This window comes from Suncus etruscus, chromosome 14, assembly GCF_024139225.1.
Source record: "Suncus etruscus isolate mSunEtr1 chromosome 14, mSunEtr1.pri.cur, whole genome shotgun sequence".
Classification (NCBI taxonomy): Eukaryota; Metazoa; Chordata; class Mammalia; order Eulipotyphla; family Soricidae; genus Suncus; species Suncus etruscus.
This window is the reverse complement of record NC_064861.1, coordinates 25,215,227-25,227,829: the sequence shown is the minus strand read 5'-3', so window position 1 is coordinate 25,227,829 and position 12,603 is coordinate 25,215,227. Positions and strand designations below refer to the sequence as shown.

At 42.9% G+C, this 12,603-nt stretch overlaps 1 protein-coding gene across 1 annotated transcript; it reads left to right on the top strand.

The window, feature by feature from the left end:
- Positions 1-4,993: 4,993 nt before the first annotated feature.
- Positions 4,994-10,316, top strand: PURA (purine rich element binding protein A). The gene has a single exon (XM_049786026.1). The coding sequence runs from the start codon at positions 4,994-4,996 to the stop codon at positions 5,978-5,980; it is 987 nt and encodes a 328-aa protein (XP_049641983.1). The 3' UTR covers positions 5,981-10,316.
- The last annotated feature ends 2,287 nt before the right edge of the window (positions 10,317-12,603 follow it).

Below are 12,603 nucleotides of genomic sequence, written 5' to 3'. Positions count from 1 at the left end.
GAAATTGTTTTCAAATTGCGGCTTTGAAAATTGGGAGTGTTGACTTGAATGTATAGAATTGCTGATTTCATTCCTTTGGGTGCTAGTACAACCATTTAAGTATCTGCCAGAAAAAAAAAAAAGCTATTAACATTTGCATCGGTTCTATTTGGACCTTTTCGGTACATAAAATGTCGGGCTCTTTGATCAAATTTAGAATGTATGTATATTTAATTCTCCTGCAAATGCGTAAAATGAAATGATATTTTAGTGAAGGGGTTTGCTCAGATTCTACCATCAGAGCTTGTTTTCTTGATAGTTTAAATGTTTAATTAATATTTGCAACTTTAACCATCAAAATAGCTTGAAGAGTCATAATTTTAAAGACTAGGTGAGCTGTAGAAAGGGGTTGCATTGCGCTCTTCGTAAAGAATTGGTGAAATACTACTAGTCTTTGTTTTTTGTTAAATGTTAAGATATACTCGACAATAAATCTTATTTTTCTTGATTAAAATAGCCATAAGCAGACATGGGTAATCCCTTCACTTTTAACATCTGCAGTCCAGCATTCTAGATAGTTGGAATGATTTGGATACTGAAGACAATAGACTGCTTTAAGACAGGCATTTAATTTAACGTAAGGAACACCTGAAAACACAAGTTTTTATGCTTTTGCTTCTTGTTTATTTTTGGAAATGTGTGATTTTTGTGAAACATTAATCAACATATTGTTTCTGTTTGGAGCCCCACAATCAAAAAAGGCTTATTACCCAAAGGTAGATTGCCTCACCCCAAGTTTATGTCCTAAATGGTGTGTGGTAGTTTTTCCTTTTGAAAACCAAAGTCTAAATTAGAGTTTTTTGAATCATCCATGTAATTCGGGCTTAGTAAAATTCTGCCTCATATCTGTTTTCACTTGCCTACAATTTTTTATTGGAAAGAGTTTGTTAAAGACTGAGATAGTGCGATTAAAAATAAAATAAATCTCTATTTTCTTCAAAATTTGTGTGTAGTATTACTAAAGAAAAAAGCACAGGAAATCTGGGGACATTTATGAGCAAACTTTGAGGAGAAATGAGATATTTTTGGTGATTTCTCCATTAACAGATATTTTGCGTTATAGTGGTATATTTCATTTGCCCTCCACCTTTTCTACATTGTAATACAATTATAAATTTAACTGTGTGACTACTTGTTTTAAAATAACAAATTTGAACAGCTAGAACTATAACTGACTTTTCATTTTTGTCAAGTTAATAGTGCTTTTGGCAACAATGACTAGACGCCTTTATAAATTCACATTTTCTAATGAATTTTCGATTGTTAGTATGCAAAACTAAGTTTAAAATTCCATTTAAGGTTTTAATCTTTTTGTTGTAAGACTTTTTTGGAAAATTTTATTCTTCCTAAACTTAAAGAAGAGTACCTTTATCATCCACACACCTCAATCTGACCAGAAGTCCAACTTACAGGCTTATTCTTGAATTAATGCTAATGTTTGAATAGTGAAATGTTAAATATCTGATTTATCATTGAATTGCTTTGGGAGAGGCATTAACCTTTTTGCTTTTCACATAAAAGTAGGTGAGCTGGTAGTGAAATTTTAGACATACATAATAACAAAATAACTACATGTGTAGATGGAGAGATTGAAGTCTCATCCATTTACTTCTTTAAACTTAAAATTCCCAGTTTGAATATATAATAAAATTTAATTTGTGCTTTGCCTAGCAACTTCTTCAGTTTCCTCTGTGTTGGGGAATTTAGAAATCAGTTCCTGGAGATTTTAATCTTTTCTGAAAATCAGGCTACTCTCAAACTCAAATCACTTAAGAAGCTCTGGATGTCAATATTTGGGACAAAAGGCAAGAATTTTAGCTTCCAACTTTGGAACCTAAAAGTCGGGTAATTTTGAGCTCTCGTTTTTTGTCCTGGGGGGAAGTGATCATTAGCACTTACCTAAGGCTGAAATGTCGGCAATGCCTTCTCTTTGCAATTTCATTTTGAGGTTGGTGAGGGGGTTAAGGCTTCGCTCAGTTAAGGGCTTGGTAAACCCTTGAAGAATGGCAGCGGCCCTTCTAGGTAGAGTTTTTTTGAGGTTTTAGGCTCAGCGGAGGACAGAAATACCGGAAATACTCACTGGCCTGTTTCTGTGCGGAGACCCTGCCTTTGCGTCCTTGCTTAGGGCTGGGGTCTATCCAGGGTCCTGATCGCTGCTCTGCGATCTACTGTCCTGATCTACTCTGTGAGCCTGGAGGAGCCGCCACTTCTTCACACATGTGTTTTTGAGCACTGGGAGTTGTGTCAGCCATTCCTATGTCCCCTTCCTGACAAATCTAGGGACAGGGGAGGAAGTGCAGAAAAATCAGTGCTGAAAGGGTACTACGTAGTACTGGAGGGCATGCTCAAACTAAGGGGAAGTTTTTCTGAGATTGAAAGCTGGCTTTCTGAGTGGGCCTCCCCTCCAGGGTGTCTGTTCTCTAAGGGACTATTTTAGACACCACTGGGCAGATGGGTGGTTCAGGGTCGGGGGCATAGAGCTGCCTCCTTTGCTATTTGATAGTCAGGGTGCTCTGCCCTATTTCTTCCTTTTTAACAGAGAAATAATAAACTCGGTCCAGAACTGTAATAGCTAAAGCTGGGTAGGATGGGGCCCTTGCTCGAAGGAAAAGGAAACTGTGCGTACATAGCAGGGTGATTTGCCCAGGAGGTAAAGGATGTACTAGGGAATTTTGAGGGTTCAGGCATTGATAAAGTCTTAGCCCTGGACTGATCTAGTTTCTTAATCATAAGTTCTCTTTATCATTATTACTATATATATATATATATATATATATATATTTTTTTTTTTTTAGAGAGAGCTTGGGCAACCTGTCTGTGGGGCTACGAATGAGGGAGATATGTCTTGAAGGGTTGGGAAACGTTCAGTGGGAAAAGAACCCACCGATGGGATAAGAACATTCCTCTCCAGATGGAAACCTTAGGAGTAGGACTGAGGTCTGTGTCTGAGTCCCCTGCAGAGGTGAAGGGGAGGGTGGATGGCATCGTCTGGAGTCCCTTGGAGATAGGCCTTAGTTTTCCCACAGGTACCGGTGCTGCAGACTGCAGTGAGGGAGAGGGAGCATTCGCTTTTATCTGGGAAAAGGAAAACAGGCCTATTCTGCTTCGGATCTGGGAGAAAACAAATCAGCGATTTCTCGGTCCGATTCTGGTACCAGGGAGACCCCCCCATTTAAATGTAACAGCCCCCAAACCACTGGTTAATTCATAGTCATAAGCACAGCTCCCTCCCCAAAAATCGGCGATCATTTTTTAACATTTTACTTAGGGAAGGAGGGTTTTTTCCTCGACACTTCGGAGTTTCTGGGAGGAGGGTTAGGTAAAAGGGGCAACCGAACCTGCTTTAATGAATCCCGAAAGGAAATGCGTTTCCCAGGAAATTCCTGACATTTTTAGCTCGTGCATTTCCTAAAGCCTGCCGGGTTTGTCTCCTCCGTTCTGGGTGCTTTCGGGGCGGAGGGAGAGTGGGCTAGGGGGCTGAAGGCTGTCGGCGGGGCCTAGTTCATCCGCAGAGCTGGCTGGCTACCCGGGCTGGGCGCAGCCCTGAGCAGGGTGCCCCCCTTCCCCAAATCTCGTAAGGAGTGGGGGAGAGGCCGACGATCCCCGAGGGGTCTGGCCCAAGGCTTGGGGTGCGGGGTTTCTCGTTCGGATGGCTCCTTGGTGGGGGAAGCGCGGAGCGGAGCTGGGCCGACGGGCACTGGCACTGCGGGCACCCGGCCCTGGCGCGGCTGCCGTCCTCGGCTCGGCTCGGCTCGCTCCCCCCGCCGGTGAGTGCGCCCGCCCGACTGTGCGGGGCTGCGGTTGGGGGGCGGGGGAGCGGGATCATCTGAGGCCAGAGCTGCTGCCGTGCTCGGGGAGGGGGAGCGGCAGCGAGGGGAGGGGAGGGGACGGAGGGAGGGAGGGAGGGCGGCGGGCGAGGGAGGAGGGCCGGCCGGCTAGGTGTCTGCTGCTCCGCGCCGCCGCCGGTGGGTGCCCGGCGGTCTTCGTCCCCGCAGCCCCTGCCCGGAGCGCGCGGCTCGGGGCTCGCCGCCACCGCGCCACCTCTCCGCTCCCGTCCTCTTCCTCTGCGGTAGGAGACGGCGCGGCGCGGCTCGGCTGCAGGCCGGGCGGTGGGTGGGTCTGTCTGGGTCTGGGTCTGGGTCTGGGTCTGGGTCTGGGTCCGGCGAGGGGCTGACGGGCCCGCGGGAGAGGGGCGAGGGGCGAGGGGACGGACGCCCGTCCGGGACAGGAGGGCTTTGCCTCGCGTCCCCCCACTCTGCAGCAAGCCGGGGGGGGGTGCACTGCGCAGGCCCCTCCCCCACCGTTTGGGGTCCCCGGGGAGCGAGACCTCGGACCCTCGCCCGCAGTGCGCGCGGAGTGTGCGGCCCCCCGCCGCCCCGGGCCGCAGAGGCCTCTCTCGGGGTGCGGGCCGGGTCTGGCCGTCCGGCCGGCCGCGGTGGTTGGCGGCGGCGGCGGCGGCAGCTGCGACGCGGCGTCCCGCTCCCCCTCCCCTCCCTCCCTCCCTCCCGGGCGTGGGGCGGGGGCGGTGGGCGCCGCCTGGCGGCCGGGCGGGCGGGCGGGCGGGCGGGGGCCGGCGGCCGCAGCGGCGAGGGGCGAGGGGCGGGGCGGGGCGGGCAGGGGGCCGGGGTCACGTGCCGGCAGGGCGGTGGGCGCGTACAGTAGGGCGCCCGCCTGCCCCGCTACTGTACTGGGGAGTCAGTGCCCTGTTACCGGGTCTCGTCTGTCTCGTCTCCCCGCAGATCTCGCGAGAGTGAGCGCTGGCTGGCTGACTGGCTGTGGGGGTTGCGGCGGCGGCGGCGGCGGCGGCAGGAGCCGGAGCAGGAGCAGGCGCAGGCGGAGCCGGAGCCGGAGCCGGAGCCGGGGCGGGCGCGCAGCGGCGGCTGAGGCGGCGGCGGCGGCGGCGGGCGGAGCGGCGGCGGCGGCGGCGGCGGAGCCAGAGCCGGGGCGCAGCATCATGGCGGACCGAGACAGCGGCAGCGAGCAGGGTGGTGCGGCGCTGGGCTCGGGCGGCTCCCTGGGGCACCCGGGCTCGGGCTCGGGCTCCGGCGGGGGCGGTGGTGGCGGCGGGGGCGGCGGCGGCGGCGGCGGAGGCGGCGGCGCAGGCGGCGGCGGCGGCGGGGCCCCGGGCGGGCTGCAGCACGAGACGCAGGAGCTGGCCTCCAAGCGCGTGGACATCCAGAACAAGCGCTTCTACCTGGACGTGAAGCAGAACGCCAAGGGCCGCTTCCTCAAGATCGCCGAGGTGGGCGCGGGCGGCAACAAGAGCCGCCTCACGCTGTCCATGTCGGTGGCCGTGGAGTTCCGCGACTACCTGGGCGACTTCATCGAGCACTACGCGCAGCTGGGCCCCAGCCAGCCGCCCGACCTGGCCCAGGCGCAGGACGAGCCGCGCCGGGCGCTCAAGAGCGAGTTCCTGGTGCGCGAGAACCGCAAGTACTACATGGATCTCAAGGAGAACCAGCGCGGCCGCTTCCTGCGCATACGCCAGACGGTCAACCGGGGCCCTGGCCTGGGCTCCACGCAGGGCCAGACCATCGCGCTGCCCGCCCAGGGCCTCATCGAGTTCCGCGACGCGCTGGCCAAGCTCATCGACGACTACGGCGTGGAGGAGGAGCCCGCCGAGCTGCCCGAGGGCACCTCCTTGACTGTGGACAACAAGCGCTTCTTCTTCGACGTGGGCTCCAACAAGTACGGCGTCTTCATGCGCGTGAGCGAGGTCAAGCCCACCTACCGCAACTCCATCACCGTGCCCTACAAGGTGTGGGCCAAGTTCGGACACACCTTCTGCAAGTACTCGGAAGAGATGAAGAAGATCCAGGAGAAGCAGAGGGAGAAGCGGGCCGCCTGCGAGCAGCTCCACCAGCAGCAGCAGCAGCAGCAGGAGGAGACCGCCGCCGCCACCCTGCTGCTGCAGGGCGAGGAAGAAGGGGAAGAAGATTGATCAGACTGAATCGAAAGGCCCCCCACACGCACGCACGCGCGCGCACGCACACACACACACACACACACACACACACACAGAGCCACACACAGAGAGAATATACTGTAAAGAGAGAAAACAAAAAAGTAAAAAAGTTAAAAAAAAAAACAAACTCAACTCCAAGGGAGCACCACCCACAGAACCTCCACCCACTGACAGTTTCTCTTCTTGACTTGCCACCCATCGCTGGATGTTGTCCACTTTATCCACCCTATAAAACAGTAAGCAGCTGCTAAAAACAAAAACCGAAAAAATACAAAAAGTAATAACATTATATGAACTGTGTTTCCTACTTGATTAAAAAATATAAAGAACTGAGTGTTTATTTCCCTAATTAACCAAGAACTTTTGTACACGTTTAAGCTATTATTATTAAAAGTGTTTGCAAAATGGTCAAGATTATAATATTGCTGAATTATATAAAAGTCCTTTTCATGTTGAGCTAACATTTGACTTTAGCACAAAAAAAAAGAGATATTTTAGAACACGTAAAATAATATTTTTAGTTTTTCTCATTTTGTTACCAAATTTCAGACCTTACATGGAGGTTATTCTAGTATATTTGACACCCTATATACCTGTGATTAGAGATGTGTATATATATTTGAGGGCTAGGCATGCTGTGTGTCTGAGCTTTGTCTAAATGTTATGCAGAAGTTTGTAGAGTTAAAGGTACGTAGGTTAAATTCATGCAAGGTAAACAATAAGTGCTCTCTTTTATACAATATGCATTGCATCTGGACCTTAAACATATAAACATGGTCAGTGAAACTTCTGTGAACATGAAGAAATTATTAAAAAAGGCATTTAAATGAAATTTGCTAAGTTGTGATTTTTACGGTTGGAACCAAAGTTATTCAAATAGGAAAAGGAAAAAGAGAAAGAAAAAGGAATCTCCCATGATATTTTTCTGCATCTGTTTGCTTTGAGTAGGCGTTTTTGTCATTATTGTGTATATGAGATGTACTTGTATCGTTCATAATATATATTTTTTATTCTGTGTAGAGAGATTTTAAAAACTTAACTAATGTGCAGCAATTTCCAGTGAACCTGTATTTGGACATCAGGTAGTGAGTGAGTCTTTGTGGTCACTAGCACTGTCTCCTAAACTTGTAAGAGGTCTGAAGCTATCTTTTGATTTTTTTTTTTTTTTGCCAGTGCTATTAACTTAATGTAGTAGACTTGTTTAAAAAAAAAAAACAAACAGAGCAACACAATTAGAGTTATCCTACTGAGCCATGGATTCTGAGTTTCATTTAAAAAGTGAAAGCCGAGTTGGTCTATGTAAAGGATTTCCATGTAGCTGTGGTGCTAGTTATTACTGGCTACATTATATGCTAAGTGTATTTGTGTTCCTCAAATGTACAAGCGTTCTATCAAAAGTATGTTCTATAACTCATATTCAAGGTTGTAGGGTATAAAAATGCAAAGCTTAGGAGAGCACTTTACCAAGCTGGTGTCCTCTAAACTGAAATTGTTTGTAATGATAGTATTTTACAGGTTTTCATTTAAAGATATTCGTGTGCTTTTAATTGACAACTAACTTCTTGCTGCTGTATAGTAAAATATTAATATATTTTTATCATTAAACTGCTGCATGACTATCATCTTTGAGTGAAGAGAAAATGTTATAAAAAAAAAAGATGCCTTAAACAGTACATTTTGGTTTGGAATTCTGTAGAAAGTGTTTTGGTTTTAAAAAAGGGGATCTTGTCTAATACTGAGAGTTCTGGGATAGGGTTGTTCTTTTTGGCAATTTTAGCCATATAGATCTAACTGCTGTATGTAGAAGACACCACCTGTAGGAGCTGAAAGGTATAGGCGCTTCTCACATTGTAAAGCATTGGCCTAGGCAGGTGAAACAGCTGTCTTTTTGAAGGTTTTTTTTTTTGTTGTTGTTGTTGCTTTTTTTTTTTTCCTGCTGGTTCTTTGGGTTTTGGTTTGATATTTTAAGCTCCCTGGTTGAGTATGTTGTCTTTGTTTTTGAGATCTACTGTATGTGTTGAATAACAAGCTATTTCCATTGTACTGTGCATTTCCCCATTAAATTGTTTGCTTTTAAATATTCATGCAATGTTAAATATGAGGTGACCGTACAATAGTTAGGAGTTTCTTTATTTACAAAATCACTGGAAATTATTAAATTGCTTTCCCTTTCCCCCAAGGTGCATTTTTATTTCCATATAGTAAAGTTGAGCTCTTACAGTGCATAATGTGACATTTGGAATGCTTCTCAACTGCATGTAAACATTAATAACCTGCACTTCCTTGTCTTAAGGTTTGTTGAGCTGTTTTGTTCACTGTACTTTAACTGTGATATGGAAAAGACTGCATTGTGTTGTTACTAGTTAGGAAAGAGAATTGCTTTGATTTTGTCTCTTGTTTACTATAGCTTCTTAAAGTTAAGCCTTGTACTACAGGTTGTTGGAGTACTCCTAGATCAGTGTTTAATAGTAGCCAGCAATAAGTAGTGCAAGTCGTCAAAAACACAGCAAACTTAGGCAAAGTGTCCTTTCTCTGAGATGCGAATTCTTTCACGAGGTTTTCTTTAGGGTCAGTTACCTAAAGTGAAGCCTTTCTTACCTATAGACCAGATTCTGCTTTGGAATCCTACCGGATTAAGAAGCACATGTATTGTGCAATTGTCTTTACACTATTACAGTTAAACACAATCTTACTAAGATTTTTAAACCAGTGTCTGATTTATGGTCAGTGGGTTTAAAAAGAAATCCACATGCAGATCTTTTAAGACTTTAAGAGGTGATCATAGAAAAGACTAAATGACTGTAAAGATGCTCTTTTCTGCATCTCACTTTACCTCCCAAACACCCAACCTTCCCTTCAGCCCACTTCCTGTTTCATCCTTCCCCACCCTTCCCTCACCATCCCATCCCCCAGGTGCTCGGTACTTTACTAAGGTTCTATATTTCAGTGTTTTATGTTAAGAGTTTTTCCTTGTTTTTAATTTCTTAGTTGGTATGCCCTGTTTGTGCTAAAACAAAAAAGGAAATAATGGTATATTTGACCATATGTGTTATTCATAGAAGACAGTATGATCAAATGTGCCAAAAACAAGCAAACAAAACTTAATTCCTGACAAGTATGCCTTATTTTTAATGATCTGCTTTGTCTTACAATTAAGGTCCAAGAGCTTGGTTAAACTATATTATTTGCCTAAGTAGAAAACTTGAAATGCATTGCAATATTGACCTTAAAATGAGAGACACTGTCAAGTAATTTAATCCAGAGATCAGCCACCAGATTGGGAATGCTTATATGTGTGTGTTTGTTTGGTTTTACTTTTTCCTTTTAAATCACCAAATCTTTTTTTAAACTACTTTTTATTTGTGCCTCCTATATATCATGCTGATGTTAGAAGCAGCAGTCATCCAGCCACAGAGGGAGCTAAAGTTAACTAACCAGAACTGTAGAAATCATTATACATGCCTTTGACAACAAAGGAAGTTCCTAAGAAAAGCCTTGTCGGCTTTTCCTCCACTAGATACAGATTGGAGGTAGATGAATATTTGCCAAAAAAAAAAAAAAAATGCGAAAGACAAACTTTTCCTGCTTCTCAAAAGCCATGGAGAATGAGTAGAAACCAAAACCAACAAGGATCAAAATTTTTTTGAAAGTCTTATTTTCTAGCTGTCCATGCAGGGGTTGAGATTTAACTCAAAGTAGGATGTATATGAATGTGTTTTTAAGATCTTCACATCTAGAGATGGATAACTTTTCCAGTTTGACTTTTCAGGTAATGAAGAAAGCTGCTAGTAATTTTAACCCCTCTCTAAAGAAGACAGATTTGGGAGCAAATACTTAATGCCTTGAAAAATAGCACTGTAATAGACTTATGATAATTAGATGTAGGATAACCTTTCTTCCTTTTAAACTATGCAAATTATTAAATAAGTGTAAATTTGGAGTCAATTAAAGATAGTTGATTATATTGCAATCAGATGGCATTCATGAACTTAACTGGAGCATATACAAATAAAATCTTTTAGTCTAAGAGTTTTGTATGCTGACGGGAAAATATAATTTAGCTACCTATTCTAAAAATGGTGAATATTATTAATATTGTAAAATAGAACTGGGAAGACTGCCTCCTTTTTGAAGAGAGAGATTAAGGATTTTTATAATTGTTTTTCATCAAATTTTAATATTTTTGTCAAAATTAGGTATTTAATTTGTAAAACAGTTTGCTTTGTAACTGGCATACAGAAAAATAGGGTATTGATTTAACTTTTTAAAGCCAAGTGATCAAGTACATTTGTAATAAAAGTCAATGGATCTATATCAGTTGTACTTCCTGTTTTCATTTCTTAATATAGGAGTCTATTTTTCTGCAGGAATACTGAATTAAATTTGGGTGGAAGGGGTTAGATAGTCCATTGATAATGAGAATCTGGGTGGGTGCCATGATCCCAACCAAGCACTTCATATTGTCTCTAGGTCAGTTAAGATTTGGTATGCATATATCATATACATGTTATTTTTTTCCTTCTGTTGGAACTTCTTTCCTTTATGAGGATTCTATCATTTGTTTTTTGTTTCCGTGCTTTGTATATTGCATTTGGCACTGTTAAAACTTCCTAAACTAACTATTTTTCTTTTAATAATATTTTGGGTTATCTGCCTGCCAGCCATGGTCATCACATCATGAGCATGATTGTTTTTATCTTACACACCTGGTTTACCTTCTTTTCAATATTCCTGATCATTTTATATGTAACACATGAAAAGACACATTTCCAGATGAATTTATAGTGGGGATTTCTGAAATTCTTGGCTCTGGTGGCTTTCACAACTCCATACTTCATTTTATTTCCCATTCTAATTTACATGTAACATTCCCCCACCCCCATAAAAAGTGAGATACCAAATCTAGTGACTTTCTTCTCCATTTTTTTTGTCTTTTACGTATGAGAATGGTCTCATTCTGCTTACTATGGAAAAGAACGCTAAAACAGAAATCTTTAGCAACTTAGGTTCAAGTAACTCTGACTATAAGACTTACAGTTTTTTATACCTCAGTTTAATATCTTAATTCTGTGATAGTGGAATAGAATTTATTGAAGTTACTTAAGAAAACCACAAATTGTGCAAAGGTTACTATTAAAGTTTATTATTTTTAATTCGTTTTATAATTTTTTTCACTACAAGTTAACTTTAGGTTAATGAAATATTTAAATATATGAAAAGTTAATATGATTACCGCTATTAATATTTTCACCCCACAGTGCTAATTGGTAGAGAATCTGTGACAGTTTTAAGAAAAATAGTAATATTTGAGCAGTTATATAATCTTAAACCAACACCTAGATTTAAAGCTTAGGCTATTTGAACAGGAATTAGGAATTGCATTGTAAGTTAAGATCATCTAAACTAGCACTGATATGTCAAGTAAAATTCTATCATATAACAACCCAGATGAAAGATGAGGAAACATGATAGATTCCAAGCCAGTAATTTGTTACTTTCTAGCTGCAAAACTTACTATTTTTAAGTTTTGATGACAATTTATGTGATTAGAAAAAATTAAGTATGGAGTAGGGTTATTTGTTAAAAGCATATTTTAAAAATGATTCCATAGCCAGTCATTTATTTTTATTTGCCCCCATATTAGGTTTGACATCTTTTTCTTCTAATATGCTTTGCTTTTGTGAAAAATAGTCTTGTTTGGTAGGTAGAAACATGGTTGTGATGATCTTTCTGTATAAAAGCTACTTCTTACAGAACAAATATTTTCTTGTTTTGGGATTGCAAGGTATTTGTGTTTTTGTGAATATATACTTTGCTTTGATGATTAGTTTCTTAGATTTTGTATCAAGAGGCCTACAAATTCAAGGACCAAGCCCTTACAGATTTTGAGAAACCTGGAAATAATAATTGTTAGCATATGCTTTTCGTTTAAACTGATTTAATATAAATGGATCCTAGGAAGGCTTGAGGAAAGGTCATTTTTTTTTCCTGAATGGTTTGGTAATTTCCAATGCTAGTTATATGATGGCATTTGACCTACCTCCCTACTATATATATATAATTTTATTTTATGTTAATTTTATAATTAAAATAATTGTATTTCTCCTATCTTCCTTTTCCTCTTTTTCTCTTCTTTTTTCTTTGATGTTCTTGCCATAGACCAGCCAGTGGCACTCAAGTTTAATCCTCTGAGAGAAGTAAAGACATTGCTGACTCCTGCCTGAGAACATAGCCAATTGATGAGCCAGAAAGAGTTAAGTTTTATTATGTCATTGGGCAGTTTAGTAGTCTTAAGTTGGCAGTTCCAACTTCAAGGGCATAGAAATTGTTTTCGTTTGTTTTGTTTTAATTGTGAATTGAAGAGTGTAAGATTTAATATGTGTTTTAGGTAAGTTACTGGGGCCTGAGACTTACTGGTTTGGAAATCTGAGTTCAGAAAGAGATCTGTTTAATGTATTTGTAAATGGGAGTATAAAATGTATTTAAGAAATGATTTGGAGGTAATATGGGAAAAATTGTAATTGGAGGTAGAAGTTACTACGAGGAGTCGAAATGAGAGTTACTTGCTAAGGACAATGAAGTTGATGTCTAGTAAATAA

What these genes read in the sequence shown, in the direction of transcription:
- PURA (XM_049786026.1), top strand. Translation starts at nt 4,994, where the DNA reads ATGGCGGACCGAGACAGCGGCAGCGAGCAGGGTGGTGCGGCGCTGGGC.